This window comes from Hypanus sabinus, chromosome 3, assembly GCF_030144855.1.
Source record: "Hypanus sabinus isolate sHypSab1 chromosome 3, sHypSab1.hap1, whole genome shotgun sequence".
In the NCBI taxonomy this organism is placed as follows: domain Eukaryota; kingdom Metazoa; phylum Chordata; class Chondrichthyes; order Myliobatiformes; family Dasyatidae; genus Hypanus; species Hypanus sabinus.
Window position 1 is genome coordinate 129,826,356 of NC_082708.1, and position 18,732 is coordinate 129,845,087.

Consider the following 18,732-nt stretch of genomic DNA (forward strand, 5'->3'; position numbering starts at 1 on the left):
TTTTCAAAGCCTTTACACATTGAGTCCCTCAGATATGGAAAACAAAAATCTGTTCTGGAAGTCTAACTTCTACTAACTATTTGAGTAAAGTTGGATCAAGAGAATTTGGATTAAAGCGAATCAGACAGTATTTAATCTCTTGGTCTATATTGTGCAGTCAGTGTTATTTTTTTGCTGTTGTTGAGCACACCAGTGTATATCTATATTCATACTTGGGGAGTGGGGGGGGGGGGGAAGAAATGACCAAATTTCAAAATTTTGTACAGCAGTGGATACAAATATCAGTTTTGGCTTGGTAACAGGAGTTGAAATTCCATCCTAGAAACCCATAATCCACACAGCACTGAGAGGGTATTAGATCATAAATATTTGTCTGCCTTGATGGTTTTTAAAAAAATCTTATGAAATGATTTGATGTTTAATCCAACAATTATCCCTCACCTAGATCCACTAATTCAAATTACTGGTTCTGCTACATGCTATAAGGGACCTTTTCTATTCAATCTACAAGTCAACAGGGGCTCTGGATAGGTTGTCCAATTAAGACCATAAGATATAGGAGCAGAATTAGACCATTTGGCCCATCGACTCTGCTCTGCCATTTCATAATGTCTGATCATTTTTCCTCTTGGCCCCAATCTCTGGTCACCCCCTCACCCCCCATAGCCCTTTATGCCTTGACCAATCAATAATCTATCAACCTCTGCATTAAGACTAGGCCTCCATAGCCGCCGGTGGCAATACATTCCACAAATTCACCAACTCTCTGATTAAAGAAACTCCTCTTTATCTCTTTTCTAAAAGGACACCCCTTTATCCTGAGGCTGTGTCCTGTGGTCTTAGACACTCCCACCATAGGAAACATCCTCTGCATATCCACTCTATCAAGGCCTTTCACTATTTGATAGGTTTCAATTAGGTCAGCCTTCATTCTTGCGAATTCCAGTGAATTCAAGCCCAGAGCCATCAAACGCTCTTCATATGACAATCCATTTAATCCTGAAATCATTTTCATGAACCTCCTTTGAACCCTTTCCAGTTTCTTCACATCCTTTCCAAGCTAAGGGGCCCAAAACTACTCAGACTACTCCAATTGAGGCCTCACTAGTGCTTTATAAAGTATCAACTTTACATCCATGCTTTTATATTCTAGACCTCTTGAAATGAATGCTAAGATCACATTTGCCTTCTTCACCACAGACTCAACCTGCAAATTAGCCTTTAGGGAATCCTGTGTAAGGACTCACAAATCCCTTTGTGCCTCAGATTTTTGTATTTTCTCTCCAATTAGAAAATAGTCAATCCTTTCATTTCTTCCAACAAAGTGCATGACCATACACTTTCTGACATGGCATTCAATTTGCCACTTCTTTGCCCTTTCTCTGAATCTGTTCATGTCCTTCTGTACCTCTCTACTTCCTCAAAATTACCTGCCCCTCCACCTATCTTTGTATCATCTGTAAACTCCAACTAAACTATCAATTCCATCATCCAAATCATTGACATGTAATGTAAAAACAATCAGTCCCAACACAGACCCCCTGTGAAGTATCTCCAGTTACCAGCAGTATAATGTTGAATCAGGTTCACGAGTCCAGCAAATGAGACAGGGAATGCACTCTCTGTGAATAACACATCTTAATCAATTATTTACAAACACTAAAAATTCAATCAAACCTTCATGTTTCCCAAGTTACAAACACTACAAAGCTGAATATTCATCATACGTATATTCAACAAATACACTTAAGTTAAAAGTGCATCCTTGCCTTAAACAAAGGAAGAAGAGTGCAAGCCACATTCATGTGCTAGCAGTTATCCAATGGGAAAAGCGACTGCAATTTCGAAACTAACCAATCACAATGGAAGTGGCTTTCGACAGAATAAGCCCCCCCAAAGGACTCTCCACCCCTTGAGAGTTGTGAACATTATTATCCAACCCTCAGATGAGTATGACTCTCACGAACTCTTAACTAAATTAAAGATAAAACACAAGAGTATAATATCCAGTACTGTAAAGCCAATAGTCACCTTTCAGTATACTACTGTAGTCTACCTGTCTCCTTTTGACGCTCAGATGTAATCAACCAAGTGAGTGATGCTACCTGACGCATGAGGAATGTAGGTGCAGTATTTGTGACCAATAATAGTACAAGTGCCACCTTTCTTTGTGAGCAGGTAATTCAAGGCCATTGCCATTGAAATCAGTTCCTGGGTCAGTCTGTCCATACCATGCTAGGAAAGGCTAGCATTCAAAACATTCAAGGTGTTCATCCAGGGCATTGGGGTGGCATACGTACAGCACCACATATCAAGCGCACTGCCCTGTGGGAATAATGGGTAAGCCTAGAAACTGCATATCCAGTAAGTGCCGTTCAGCTTCCAGCAAGTGCCCAGCTTCACAATACCGTTTGGTGTAGACACAGATGTCCCAGGATGCTGCTCTGATCACCATTGCCATCCATTTTGCACCTTGTACCTGTACTCAATATAAAACCTATAACCAACATTCTGTCAGGTGGGGAAATCACTTTAAGAGTCAGGATATTCCAATTAAACAAATGGTACGTAGGGAAATACCAGCCCTCAAAGCACTCGCTGCACCAGGGCTATTAAGGCTCAAGTCCCTTAAGACTACTACCATATTCTGGGTTAAGACTGGCTGAAATGGACTTCTCTCTCCCAGCTACCACAAAACAAATAATTTCCACCAGCAGTCTTTTCCTTGTCATCAAAGGGATTAGTATAAATTGTGTCCCTTCTGTGATGTGGTGAAGAGTCTTCATACAGTTTCAGCAATCTGACCTGTTGGTCCAGTATGCAAATTCAAATGACTTCCCCAGGAGTGTATCACAGGATCTCCCACCACAAATCAGTATCCATCACTTTGCCATTCTGTAATGCACTTGCTCCTGATTAGTTACTGGGTATTTAGATAACATAAAGAACAACTAGAATTGCTCCCTAAATTTCATATAGCCAGTATGAAAAATGAGTCATCCCTAAAACCAATTATATGGGGAAACAAATAACATATATCAGATACAATAAACATGTAACAGATTAAGAAGACCAGAAACAAAGTAACTGATAAATAAACTAAACAAAGTAACAGATTAGAATACAAAACACAAATCGCAAATTCCAGCTGTATTCCTTTAAAACTTCCGATGGTACTACAAAAGCCTAAAAACAGTAAATTTCTCGCAGAGAAACAACACTTATCAGAGAACAACAGAAGGAGAAAGCAACTTGGTGGAGCCCAATACATTCAGTGTCCCTTAGAAGCAAAATCCACACACACAAAAGCTTACTGACATGTGTGGCCACACCTCACATTTCACACATTCAAATTATTCACACTCTTCACATGGAAGATGCAGATGACCCCCCCCCCCCCATAACAATGAGGTGCAAATGTGCTAACCAGCCCCTGATTCTCACTGCTGGTGAATGTTAGCCCATATCATTTGTTGTTGCCACGAGTGGCTATGGAGGCCAAGTTATTGGGTTTATTTAAGGCAGAGATGGATAGGTTCTTGATTAGCCAGGGCATCAAAGGATATAGGGTGAAAGTAGGGGAGTGGCGATGACCAGAAGAAATGGATCAGCCCATGATTGAATGGCAGAGCAGTCTTGATGGGCCGAATGGCCTACTTCTGCTCCTATATCTTATGGTCTTAAAGCTACAAAAGTTTATTCGTACAAGAATACACACAATACAAACATCAAGTGTTTACAATACAGTGAACAAATTCAAATTAAAATACCATTATTATTGTCTATGAAACAGTCAATTCATGGTCACACATTTTGGTAGTAGAAATAAATGTGTGGACTATTTTCTTAATGGGGAGAAAATCGAGGAATCTGAGATGCAGAGGGACTTGGAAGGTTCACAAGGAGGATTCCAGAAATGAAAAGGTTATCATAAGGTTAGGTGTGGCCTTCTGAAAATCTAGGTACAGGTATGCATCGCTTAATGTCCATGATACGTTCTGTGAAATCGGATGTTATGTGACTTGGACGTTGTGTGAACACTATATTATATACTTAGCAAACCTATATGGAGTAGCACTAAACTAGATATTGTAATCTGGTCCTGCTTTTCTTTAAGCATTTCGAACAAGCTCCGTGCCTTAGCAGTGATCGTCAACATGCTGAGAGGAATTCTCTTTTGTGTTTGGTCCTCAATCCATGTCATTAGCAATTTCTCCATATCCAAGATAGGTCCCTCTCCCATTTTCGAGCAATAGCGTTCACTGGTTTTCCACCTTCATGTTGTTGAATAACCTTTTGTTTTACTTCCAAATCAATACTTTTCCTTTGCCTCTGGTTTTGCTGCATTTGGAAGCCATGATGCACTTTACAGTAATATTTTCGAAAGAAAATTAAACAGAGAGGTAACTTTACTACACTCGAGACGCACAATACACGGATTCGTTACACCTGCTACGTCACATTCTCCGATCGGGATTACAGACGTATATGTGATCGGACGTTGTCCGAATGGACGTTAAGCGCAGCACACCTGTACATAACGTCAACCAATTTTCCTTTGTCTATCCTGCCTGTTATTTCTTCAGAGAATTCTAACAAATTAGTCAGGCAAGATTTTCCCTTGAGGACACAATCCTGACTATGGTTTGTTTTATCATGTGCCTCCAAGTACCATGAAACCACATCCTTAGCAATTCAGTCAAACATCTTCCCAACCACTGAAGTCAGACTAACTGGCCTATAATTTCCTTTCTTCTGCCTCTGTCCCTTCTTGGATTTTCTAGTCTTCTGGAACCATTCCAGAATCTAGTAATTCTTAAAAGATCATTACTATCTGACTACAATCTCTTCAGCCAACTTTTTCTGAACTCTGGGAACATCTGTTCCAGGTAAATTATCTACCATCAGACCTTTATGTTTCCCAAAAACCACCTCCCTATCAGTGATAACTTCACATACTTCATGACCCCTGACACCTGGAACTTCCACCATACTGCTAGTGTCTCCACTGTGAAGACTGATGCAAAATATTTATTCAGTTTGTCTGTCATTTCCTTGTCCCCCATTACTGCCTCTCCAGCATAGCTTTCTAGTGGTCCGATATCTATTCTTGCATCTCAAGAAAGTTTTGGTGTCCTCTCTATCTGAAGAAATTAAGACAGGGGAAGGATAGTACCAGTCAAGAAGAAGTCAGTTAGTCATAAAGGAGGAGGATTTAGGAAGCAAAAATCAGACAGGATTCTTGAGAGTTATAAGGTAGCCAGGAATAAGCTTAAAGAGGGACTCTAGATGAGGACATGACAAGGCCTTCGTGAGTAGAATTAAACAAAACCCCAAGGTATTCCATATTTACATAAAGAGCAGTAGGATGACCACAGTGAGAGTACAACCACTCAAGGTTAAAAGGGGAATCATGAGCCTGTACTGGGAGGAGGTAGAGGCTGTCCATAATGGATACTTCGCTTCAGTCTTCACCAGTGAGAGGGACCTTGATTCATGAGAGGTCAGCATAGTACAAATTTATGTGCTAGAGTATATTGAGGTTAAGAAAGAGGCGATGTTGGAGCTTTTGAATAACATTAGGATAGGTAAGTCCCCAGGCAAAACGGGATATACCCTAGCTGTCTACAGGAGGTGAGGGAAATGATTGTTGGGGCACTGAAGATCTTTGCATCCTAACTGGCCACAAGAGCAGCACCAGAGAATTGGAGGATGGCCAATGTTGTTCAAGAAAGGCAAGGGGGATAACCCTGAGAATTCAGTGCCTAGAAAAAGTAATCACCCTTCCCCCTTGTAAGTTTTCATGTTTTATTGCTTTACAATATTGAATCACAGTGGACTTAATTTGGCTTTCTAACACTGATCAACAGAAAAGACTCTTTTGTGTCAAAGTGCAAACAAATCGCTACAAATTGGTCTAAATTTATTACAATTAAACACAAAGTAACTGATTGCATAATTACTTGCCCTCATCAAATGAGTATTTAGTAGATGTAACTTTGCCTATAGTTGCAGCCTTGAGCCTGTCTGGATAGGTCTTGATCAGCTTTGCAGATCTGGACAGTGCAATTTTTCCGCATTCTTCTTTATAAAACTGCTAAAGCTCTGTCAGATTGCAAGGGGATTGTGAGTGAACAGCTCTTTTCAAGTCCAGTGAAGAGTTCTCAATTGCAATGAGGTCTGGACTCTGGCTTGGCCATTCTAGGACATCAGCTGTTGTTTTTAAGCCATTCCTGTGTAGCTTTGGCTTTATGCTTGGGGTCATTGTCTTGCTGAAAAACAAATCTTCTCCCAACTCACAGTTCTCTTGCTGACTGCATCAGGTTTCCTTCAGGATTTCCCTGTATATTGCTGTATTCATTTTACCCTCTACCTTTACAAGTGTTCCAGGGCCTGCTACAGTGAAGCATCCTCACAGCATGATTCAGCCACCACTATGCTTCACGGTAGGGATGGTGTGTTTTTGATGATGTGCGGTGATTGGCTTACACCACATAGCATTTAGTCTAATGGCCAAGAAGCTTAGTTTCGGTTTCATCGGACAATAGAACCTTGTTACAGCTGATTTCACAGTCTCTCACATGCCTTCTGGAAAACTCTAGCCAAGATTTTGTGAGTTTTTTTTCCAACAGAGGGGTTCTTTTTGCCATTCTATCATAAAGCTACGACTGCTGGAGCACCCAGGCAACAGTTGTTGTCTGCACACTCTCCCATCTCAGCCACTGAAGCTTGTAAGTGTTCCAGAGTTGTCGTGGGTCTCCTGGTAGCCTCCCTCATTTGTCCCCATCTTGCACGGTCACTCTTTTTTGAAGAAGCCTACACTAGGCAGATTTACATCTGTGCCATATTCTTTCCATGTCTGATGATTGAGTGAACTGTACTCCAAGGGATATTCAGTGATTCAGAAATTTTCTTGTATCCATCTCCTGACTTGTGCTTTTCAATAACCTTTTCACAAAGTTGTTTGGAGTGTTCTTTTGTCTTCATGGTGTAGTTTTTGCTAGGAGACTGACTCACCAGCAGTTGGACCTTCCAGATACAGGTGTAATTTTACTACAATCAATTGTAACACCTTGACTGCACACAGGTGATTTCCAATTTAACTAATGTGACTTCTGAAACCAGTTGGATGCACCAGTGATGAAGTGGTGTGTCATATTAAAGGGGGTGAACATTTATGCAATTAATCATTTTGTGTTTTATATTTGTAATTCAGTTAAATCACTTTGTGGAAATATGTTTTCACTTTGCCATGCAGGAGTCTTTTTCTTGTTGACCGGTGTCAAAAAAAGCCAAATTAAATCCACGATGATTCAATGTTGTAAAACAATAAAACATGAAAACTTCCAAGGGAGCAGGTTGAATACTATGATAATGCGATGCTGAGAAAGTCGTGAGTAGCACGCTCAGTGAGTTGGCCACACCGCAGGTAAAGGCTACACAGCAGAAAGGGAAGGGGTGGCCACTAGACAGCGTAGCAGTAGGCAGGTAGTGCAGGAGTCCCCTGAGGTCATCTCCCTCCTAAACAGATATACTGTTTTGGATACTGTTGGGGGAGATGTCTCATCAGGGGAAGGCAGCAGCAGCCGAGTTCATTGCACCATGGGTGGCTCTGTGGCACAGGAGAGAAGGAAAAGGAGTGGGAGAGCTATAGTGATATGGGATTCGATTGTAAGGGGAATAGATGGTCGTTTCTGCGGCCGCAAACGAAACTCCAGGATGGTATGTTGCCTCCCTGGTGCAAGGGTCAAGGATGTCTCTTGAGCAGCTGCAGGACATTCTGGAATGGGAGGGTGAACAGCCAGTGGTTGTGGTGCACATAGGTACCAACAATATAGGTAAAAAATGGGATGAGGTCCTACAAGGTGAATTTAGGGAGTTAGGAGATAAACTAAAAAATAGGACCACAAAGGTAATAATCTCTGGATTACTACCAGTGCTACGTGCTAGTCAGAGTAGAAATAGGAGGATATTTCAGATTAATACATGGCTTGAAAAATGGTGCAAGGGGGAAGGATTCAAATTTCTGGGGCATTGGAACCAGTTCTGGGGGAGGTGGGACCGGTATAAACAGGATGGTCTGCACCTGGGCTGGACTGGAACCAATGTCCTAGGGGGAGTGTTTGCTACTGCTGTTCAGGAGGCTTTAAACTAATTTGGCAGGGGGATGGGAACAAGTGCAGAGTGACAGAGGGGTGTAAAATGAGGGTAGAAGCAAAATGTAGTAAGGTGAAAAGTAAAAGTGGCAGGCAGGCAAATCCAGGGCAAAAAGCAAAAAGAGCCACTTTTCAACATAATTGTATAAGGGCTAAGAGTGTTGTAAAAACAAGCCTGAAGGCTTTGTGTGTCAATGCGAGGAGCATTCGTAACAAGGTGGATGAATTGAATGTGCAGATAGTTATTAATGAATATGATATAGTTGGGATCACAGAGACATGGCTCCAGGGTGACCAAGGATGGGAGCTGAACTTCCAGGGATATTCAATATTCAGGAGGGATAGACAGGAAAGAAAAGGGGGTGGGGTAGCATTGCTGGCTAGAGAGGAAATTAACGCAATAGAAAAGAAGGACATTAGCCTGGAAGATGCAGAATCAATATGGGTAGAGCTGCATAACACTAATGGGCAGAAAACGCTGGTGGGAGTTGTGTACAGGCCACCTAACAGTAGTAGTGAGGTTGGGGATGGCATTAAACAGGAAATTAGAAATGCGTGCAAAAAATGAACAGTAGTTATAATGGGTGACTTCAATCTACATATAGATTGGGTGAACCAAATTGGTAAGGGTGCTGAGGAAGAGGATTTCTTGGAATGTATGCAGGATGATTTTCTGAACCAACATGTTGAGGAACCAACTAGAGAGCAGGCCATTCTAGATTGGGTATTGAGCAATGAGGAAGGGTTAGTTAGCAATCTTGTCGTGTGAGGCCCCTTGGGTAAGAGTGACCATAATATGGTGGAATTCTTCATTAAGATGGAGAGTGACATAGTTAATTCAGAAACAAAGGTTCTGAACTTAAAGAAGGGTAACTTTGAAGGTATGAGACGTGAATTAGCTAAGATAGACTGGCAAATGATATTTAAAGGGTTGACGGTGGATATGCAATGGCAAGCATTTAAGGATCGCCTGGATGAACTACAACAATTGTTCATCCCGGTTTGGCAAAAGAATAAACCAGGGAAGGTAGTACACCCATGGCTGACAAGGGAAATTAGGGATAGTATCAAGTCCAAAGAAGAAACATATAAATTAGCAAAAAAAAGCAGCATACCTGAGGACTGGGAGAAATTCAGAGACCAGCAGAGGAGGACAAAGGGCTTAATTAGGAAAGGGGAAAAAAGATTATGAGAGAAAGCTGACAGGGAACATAAAAACTGACTGTAAAAGCTTTTATAGATACGTGAAAAGAAAAAGATTGGTTAAGACAAATGTAGGTCCTTTACAGTCAGAAACAGGTGAATTGATCACAGGGAACAAAGACATGGCAGACCAATTGAATAACTACTTTGGTTCTGTCTTCACTAAGGAGGACATAAATAATCTTCCGGAAATAGTAAGGGACCGAGGGTCTAGTGAGATGGAGGAACTGAGGGAAATACGTGTTAGTAGGGAAGTGGTGTTAGGTAAATTGAAGGGATTAAAGGCAGATAAATCCCCAGGGCCAGATGGTCTGCATCCCAGAGTGCTTAAGGAAGTAGCCCAAGAAATAGTGGATGCATAAGTGATAATTTTTCAAAACTCCTTAGATTCTGGATTCGTTCCTGAGGATTAGAGGGTGGCTAATGTAACCCCACTTTTTAAAAAAGGAGGGAAAGAGAAACTGGGGAATTATAGACCGGTTAGTCTGACATCGGTGGTGTGGAAAATGCTCGAGTTGGTTATCAAAGATGTGATAACAGCACATTTGGAAAGAGGTGAAATCATCGGACAAAGTCAGCATGGATTTGTGAAAGGAAAATCATGTCTGACGAATCTTATAGAATTTTTTGAAGATGTAACGAGTAGAGTGGATAGGGGAGAGCCAGTGGATGTGGTATATTTAGATTTTCAAAAGGCTTGTGACAAGGTCCCACACAGGAGATTAGTGTGCAAACTTAAAGCACACAGTATTGGGGGTATGGTATTGATGTAGATAGAGAATTGCTTGGCAGACAGGAAGCAAAGAGTGGGAGTAAACAGGACCTTTTCAGAATGGCAGGCAGTGACTAGTGGGGCACCGCAAGGCTCGGTGCCGGGATCCCAGTTGTTTACAATATATATTAATGATTTAGACGAGGGAATTAAATGCAGCATCTCCAAGTTTGCGGATGACACGAAGCTGGGCGGCGGTGTTAGCTGTGAGGAGGATGCTAAGAGGATGCAAGGTGACTTGGTTAGGTGAGTGGGCAAATTCATGGCAGATGCAATTTAATGTGGATAAATGTGAGGTTATCCACTTTGGTTACAAGAACAAGAAAACAGATTATTATCTGAACGGTGGCCGATTAGGAAAAGGGGAGATGCAACGAGACCTGGGTGTCATTGTACACCAGTCATTGAAGGTGGGCATGCAGGTACAGCAGGCGGTGAAGAAGGCAAATGGTATGTTGGCATTCATAGCAAAAGGATTTGAGTACAGGAGCAGGGAGGTTCTACTGCAGTTGTACAAGGCCTTGGTGAGAACGCACCTAGAATATTGTGTGCAGTTTTGGTCCCCTAATCTGAGGAAAGACATTCTTGCCAAAGAGGGAGTACAGAGAAGGTTCACCAGATTGATTCTTGGGATGGCATGACTTTCATATGAAGAAAGACTGGATTGTCTAGGCTTATACTCACTGGAATTTAGAAGATTGAGGGGGGATCTTATTGAAACGTATAAAGTTCTAAAAGGATTGGACAGGCTAGATGCAGGAAGGTTGTTTCTGATGTTGGGGAAGTCCAGAATGAGGGGTCACAGTTTAAGGATAAAGGGGAAGCCTTTTAGGATCGAGATGAGGGAAAAGCTTCTTCACACAGAGAGTGGTGAATCTGTGGAATTCTCTGCCACAGGAATCAGTTGAGACCGGTTCATTGGCTATATTTAAGAGGAAGTTAGATATGGCCCTTGTGGCTAAAGGGATCGGGGGTACGGAGAGAAAGCAGGTACAGGGTTCTGAGTTGGATGATCAGCCATGATCATACTGAATGGCGGTGCAGGCTCGAAGGGCCAAATGGCCTACTCCTGCACCTATTTTCTATGTTTCTATTAGGCAATGTCTAATCCTGGGAATTATAATGCAGTGTGCAACCTAATGAAGAGGATTTCTAGAGAAAGATTTAAGAGCCTTTGGAGAAACATAATCCTATTAGGGATAGCTAGCGTAGCTTTGTGAGGGCAGGTTGTTCTTTATAAAGTGGACTCAGTTTTTGAGGAAGTGACAAAACAAATTGATGATGGTAGATTGGTGGATACAGTATATGGATTTAGTAAGGTGTTTGATGAACTTCCCAATCTGGGGATCAAAGGTGGGGAGGGCCATCATCTATAAATTCCTTGGGGTTATTATTTCAGAAGACTTGTCCTGGGCTCAGCACATAAGTGCAATTATGAAGAAAGTACGATAGCACCTCTGCCACCTTAGAAGTTTGTGAAGATTCCGCATGACATCTAAAACTTTGACAAACTTCTGTAGATGTGCGGTGGAGAGTATATTAACTGGTTGCATCACAGCTTGTATGGAAATACCAATACCCTTGAATGGCTAATCCTCCAAAAAAGTAGTGGATATGACCCAGTCCATCATAGGTAAAGCCATCCCTTCCATTGAGCACATCTACATGAAGCCCTATTTGAGGAAAGCAGCAACCATCATCAGGGACCCCCACCACCCAGATCATGCTCTCATCTCACTGCTGCCGTAGGATGAAGATGCAGTTATTACTCCTCAGCCTTCAGGTTCTTGAACCAGAGGCGATAACTTCATTCAACTTCGCTTGCAACCGAACTGTTCCCAGAACCTATGGACTCAATTGCAAGCACTCTTCATCTCATGTTCTCAATATTTATTGCTTATTAATTTATTATCATTATTATTATTTCTTTTTTTCTATTTTGTATTTGCACAGTTTGTTGTCTTTTGCACATTGGTTGTTTGTTGGCCTTGTTGGGTACAATCTTTCATTTACTTGGGTTTCTTGGGTTTACTGAGTAGGCCCACAAGAAAATGAATTTCAGAATTGTATATAGTGACATATATGTACTTTGATAATAAATTTACTTTGAACTTATCTGTACAGATTCACTTTGGCTTGCCCACAAAAAGCAAAGGGTGTTTGTAGGTGGAGTGTATTCTGCCTGTAGGTCTGTGCTAGTGGTGTTCTCCAAGAATCTATTCTGGAACCCATGCTCTTTGTAACTTTTATAAATGACTTGGATGAGGGAAATGGAAGGATGGGTTAGTAGGTTTGCAGATGACACAAAGGTTGGTGGTGCTATGGGTAATGTAGAAGGTTGTCATAGGTTACAATGGGATATAAACAGAATATAGACCTGGGCTGAAAAGCCGCAGATGGAGTTAAGCATGGAGAAGTGAGAAGTGATGTGCTTTGGATGATTGAAATTGAAGTCTAAATACAAGGTCAATGGTAGGATTCTTAGCTGTATGGCTGAACAGAGTCAACAGATTCCCCCAAGGTTCTCATGCAAGTTGATAGGATGGTTAAGAATGCACATAGTGCATTGGCCTTCCTTAGTTGAGGGATTGAGTTCAAGTGACATGAGGTGATGTTGCAGCTCTGTAAAACTGGTTAAGACCACACCTGGAATACTGTGTTCAGTTCTGGTCGTGTTGTTATAGGAAGGATGTGGAAGCTTTAGACAGGATGCAGAAGAAATTTACAGGTGTCTCTCCCCTCCACCCCTTTACAACGATAGAGCGTTCCTATGAAACCTTCCTTAAGCTGAAATGGCACAAGGTGAAGAACGATTAATTTCTATGGGAAAAATTTTCGTAAAAGTGAAAATCCTCTTTGCAATGCGAAAACAGGTTACTAATGTAGGTCTTTTGTAAAAGCGAAGTGATGTAAAGTGAACATTTGTAAAGCAGGGGGACACCTGTACTGTCTGGATTAGAGAACATGTTGTGTGAGGAAAGGTTGATGAGCTAGGGCTTTTCTCTTTGCTGTGAAGGAAGCTGAGAGGTGATGTAATAGAGGTGCATAAGATTGTGAGAGGCATTAGTAGGATAGCCAGTGCTGTTTTCTCAAGGTGACAATGGTCAAGACCAAAGATTCACCATTTAAGGTGAGTGGAAGGAAGTTTAGAGGAGATGTCAAGAGGTAGTTTATGTTTACAAAGAGACTGGTAGATACCTGGAATGCATTGCCAGGGATGGTGGTAGAGGCTGACACAACAGGAATATATAAGAGACTCTTATACACGTGAATGTAAGAAGAATGGACGGAAGGACTAGACTGATTGTGGAGTAGTTTTATATAAGTTAACACAACATCATGGGCTGTAGGGCCCATACTGTGCTGTACTGTTCTATGCTCTACATTCTAATCATACCTCAAAAGGTATTTAATCACTGCAGAGCATTTTGGGTTTCCTAGGATTGTAAAGGGCACTGTATAAATGCAATTTTATTATTTCTTTTGTACAGATGCTAAATGCAAATTATGATAAGCCAAAGCAAAGCTTCAGAATTCCCAGTTGTTTCAGGAAGTGAACCTTTCTGAAAATGTAGCAAAGGCTTGCATTTTAATAATCCTTAGAAGTTAGAAAACACTCAAGCTGTAAAAAATGAATGGCAATTCACCAGAGGAAAAGCTTTAAAAGAGTAATCAAAAACTCACTCGGTTAAAGAATTCAGACATACAAAGCAAAACAGGCCCTTCCAGCCCAATGAGCTGCACTGCCCAACAAACCACCCATCTAACACACACCTAGTCTCAGGATAATTTACAATGACCAATTAACCTCTTAGCTGGTAAGTCTTTGGACTGTGGGAGGAAAAGTGAATACCTAGAGGATACCCACACAGAACATACAAACTTCTTGCAGACGGCACCAGAATTGAAGTCTAAACTCCCATGGTCAGAGCTGTAATTGTGTCGAACTAACTGCTATGCTCCCATGGTGCCAACAAGGGAGCAAATAAAGTAATTAGAATTGTTTGTTGGGGTTGAAGAGCTAAATTAGGGGAGTGAACAGAAGGACTAAAAATACCTAACAACAGAAGTATAGAATTTTAATTTTCTATTGTATGGTTCAAGATATAGTGTCTTTGTATTCTATTGTATGGTTCATGATATAGTTCAGTGTTGATGGAGTGATTAATTAAGAAACCTGATAAATCAAAGAATGTGAACAGAAGAGTTTTAGAAAACTGGTTTTAAAGTAAACCTGCAAACCATGAGAGGAATTAACTATACTGGCAAGAGCAATGCTTACACTGACGTAAAGTCTAAGACAGTCATTTTAATAGAAGTAACTTTTCTTTTGGGTCAGCAACTTTATTTGAAGTTAAGCAGATTGCATGTTTACATGTAGACTGACTTGTGGCAAAAATTGAAAAACAACAATGTGCTTTAGAAAAATTCTAAGGTCACCGAAGCCCTAATGATACTGTCTGATCTCTGAAATAGAGGAATTGGAAAGCCACACAGTGTGGAGAAAACAAACTAAGCATAATTGGTGAAACCTTGAACTTAATAATTGTTGATTTCCAGGAGCATTTAAATTTCATAACTTCCCTATTAAATTTTCCTTTTGATGATTGTATCAGCATTTCTCAGACTAATAATTGAATGGAAAATGATGTTGATGTTGATTTCATGATCATAAAGATATTCATGTCTTTTGATATTAATAACTGTTTTGTGTTCTGGAGCATAGATAAGTATTTCCTCTAGTTACACTACATTAAGTTTGAAAATTATATCTAAACAGGTGCTAACACTTAAATTGTAGGTGATATTAATTATAAATTGAATTATTTTATTGTTTGAAACTTACAAAAATAATATTGAACTCTATTTCTTAAATTCAAGATGCTTTGTCCTCTTCCAGTGCCTTTTGCAAGTCGGAGAATTTTCAACGATTAGACCATTTTTTCAGTTTGTACTTCCAACGAGCCATTCAACCTGCCAAGTTAAGCTGTAGTACCAGTCCCAGTTCCCAGCTTTATAGTAGTTCAACAGCTTTGTTTTTAGACACACTACCTGGAGTCCGCTGGCTTACATTACCCCAGTACATTAAGGTATGTTGAAAATGTTCGTATTTAACAATTGTATCCTATGCAGTGAATCTTCTACAGCATTTTTATTATACAGCTTTTATCTTTCTCTTCAAATACATTTTGTCTATCACAAATTCAAAACCATTCTTATCCTGAAAGTGAGCAATGGATGTTTTATGCAGCTTATTGTGAAGTTTGAAATTCTCCAGGCATTGTGAACAACACATTTGCAAATGAATTTATGAAGGTTTTATTAGTTTAGTTTGATACTAGTTTATGTGAAAGAAGAAAAAAAGTAATGTATTTAAATATAAACTGTTGTCCCAAGCCATTTTGCATATCACTATTCAAGAGAAATATTAAATAAACATCTAATGACAAAAGTGATAATGGAATCTATATTCCATTCAGGAATTTAGAAGAACAGTCCACTTTGTCTTGTGCAAACTTTTTCTGGAGTACTCTTGTTTTTCCATCATGGAGAAGTAGAGGTAGCTGAACAGTAATTAATAATCTGTCTTGCTTCATTCTGCATTTTAATTTCCTTTTTCTCTTTGGTTATCTGCACTTACCCATGTAATAGGATTTCAGTGAAATAAGCAACTGACTCAACTGTCTATTAAGTATATATTTGGGACTGCAGAGGTGACATGGGTGTCAAAGTATAATAATCATTTGCAGTTTAAAAATCCATTATGTATAACCGTTTGAAATGTTGTGCCTTTAAATTTACAAGTTAAACAATCATTAGTTGTTTAAAGTGTAACGATGGGGAAAGTAACTGATTTTTTAGAAAATAATTAGAATAGGTTCTTGTATTTTACTTACTCTAATTATTTTAATTTCAGATGGATATTGATACCATATTGAGTGATCTAGAATCAGCAGACTTTGGAGAACTGGTAAAAATACCACAATAGTTCACATCACTAGATCATCATTGCATGCAAGTCCATCCTAGGTTGTGTTTGATGTAAAACTGCTGGCTGATATTTGTGTTCATAATTTACCAAAAATAGTTATGGGCCATTTGATGGACAGTTAATATGATGTGTTAATGACAGAACAGCATAAATAACACAAAATTGATTTTACATTTTTAATAAAATTTTAACTCAATATATTTACTCTATGTAGAAAAGTATATACCTTATTTGCATAGCATTCAGAACTTTAGAGCTTGGGTAGCAAAGTAACAACAGTAAATAAAAAAGACTGCAGATGTCAGAAGTTTAAAATGAAAACAGAAACTACTCGAAATTCTCAACAGTTGAAGTTGCATCTGCTGGAAGAGAAACAACTTCATGTTTCAGGGCAAAGACCCTTCATCAGAACTGTTTGAGAGAATTTCGAGCAGTTCTTGTTTTTATTAAAGTAAAGTAAGTATTCCATAAGAAAATAAGGCATTGCAACAGAGCTAAGCCATTTGGCCCATCCATTCTGTTCTGCCATTCTATCATGGCTGATTTATTATCCCTCTCAACTACATTCTCCTGCCTTCTCCCCATAACCTTTTGACATCTTGACTAATCAAGAACCTATCAACCTCCTCTTTAAATATACTCAATGAATTGGCCTCCACAGCCATCTGTGGCAATGAATTCAGCACCCTCTGACTGAAGAAATTACTGCTCATCCCTGTTCTAAATGGTTGTCCTTCTATTCTGAAGCTGTACCCTCTGGTCCTAGTCTTACCTACATAGGAAACATCCTCTCCATATCTATTCTACCTCATCCTTTTAATATTCAATAGGTTTCAGTGAGATCTCCCTTCATTCTTCTAAATTTGGCATTTGCCTTCCTTACCACTGACTCAACTCCCAAGTTAACCTTTAGGGAATCCTACACAAGAACTTACAAGTCCCTTTACATCTCTGATGTTTGAATTTTCTCCCTGTTTAGAAAATAGTCTACATCTTTATTCCTTTTACCAAAGTGCATGACTATACACTTCCCTGCATATATTTCACCTGCCACTATTTTGCTCATTCTTCCAATCTGTCCTAGTTCTGCTTCTTCACCTATCTTTGTATCATCTGCAAACTTGGCCACAAAGCCATCAATTCCATTTACCAAATCATTGATATATTGTATAATGTGAAAAGAAGTGGTCTCAATGTTGACTCCTGTGGAACACCGCTAGTCACCTGCAGCCAACCAGAATAAGCCTCATTTATTCCCACTCTTTGCAACCTGAGAGTCAGCCAATCTTCTATTCATGCAAGTATCTTTCCTATAATACCATGGGCTGTTACCTTGTTAAGCAACCTCATGTCTGACATCTTGTCAAAGGACTTCTGAAAATTCAAATAAACAATATCCACTGACTTTTCTTCGTCTCTCCTGACTCCAACATTTTCCCAACCACTGGAGTCAGGCTAAATGGCCTAGCATTTCCTTTCTTCTGCCTCCCTCCCTTCTTAAGCAGTGGAGTGACATTTGCAATTTTCTAACCCTCTGGAACCATTTCAGAATTTAGTGTTTCTTTAAAGATCATTACTAATTCCTCCATAATCTCTTCAGCTACATCTTTCAGAACCCTGTGGTGTAATCCGTCTGGTCCAGGTTACTTACCTACTTTAGACCTCTCAGCTTCCCAATCACCTTCTCCTTAGCAATAGCAGCTAAGCTTACTTCTGCCCCTGACACTCTCAAACTTCTGGCATACTGCTAGTGTCTTCCACAGTGAAGACTGACACAAAATAATTATTACGTTCATCTGTCATTTCTTTGTCCCTCATTACTACCTCTCCAGCATCATTTTCCAGTGGTGCAATATCCACTCTTGCCTCTCTTTTACTCTTTGTACATCTGAAAAAAAGCATTTGGTATCCTCTTTTATTTTCTTGGCTAGCTTACCTTCATGTTTCATTTTTTTTCTCTCCTTATTACTTTTTAAGTTGCCTTCTATGGGTTTTTAAAAGCTTTCCAATCCTCTAACTTCCCACAAATTTTTGCTGTATCATGTATCCTCTCCTTTGCTTTTGTGCTGTCTTTGACTTCCCTTGTCTGCCACAATTGCCTTATCCTTTGTTTTAATATACTTCTTCATCTTTGGGTTGCATCTATCCTGCGCCTTCCAAATTGCCCCCAGTAACTTCAACAACTGTTGTTCTGCCGTCACCCCTGATAGTGTACCCTTCCAGTCAACTTTGGCCAGCTCCTCTCTCATACCTCTGTACTTCCCTGTACTCCACTGTATTACTGATACATCTGACTTTATCTTCTCCCTCTCAAACTGCAGAGTGAATTCTATCACATTATGATCATTGCTTCCTAAGGGTTTCTTTACCTTAAGATCCCTAATAAAATCTGATTCATTACTCAATGCCCAATCCAGAATTACTTTTTTCCTAGTGGGCTCAACCAGAAGCTGCTCTGAGAAACCATCTCATAGGCATTCTACAAATTCCCTCTCTTGGGATCCAGCACCAATCTGATATTCCCAATCTACCTACATATTGAAACCCTCCACCCTTATTACATGCCTTTTCTATCGCCTGTTGTAATTTATATCCCTCCTCCTGGCTAA

At 40.0% G+C, this 18,732-nt stretch overlaps 1 protein-coding gene across 2 annotated transcripts in view; it reads left to right on the plus strand.

Moving 5' to 3' along the window:
• Positions 1-18,732, plus strand: part of intu (inturned planar cell polarity protein) — an 83,833-nt gene that overhangs the window by 46,926 nt on the left and 18,175 nt on the right. For both annotated transcript variants that reach the window (XM_059965104.1, XM_059965103.1), the window contains exons 8-9: positions 15,032-15,221; positions 16,049-16,102. In XM_059965104.1, coding sequence (XP_059821087.1) covers positions 15,032-15,221; positions 16,049-16,102 — 244 coding nt within the window. The remainder of the gene's footprint in view (positions 1-15,031; positions 15,222-16,048; positions 16,103-18,732) is intronic.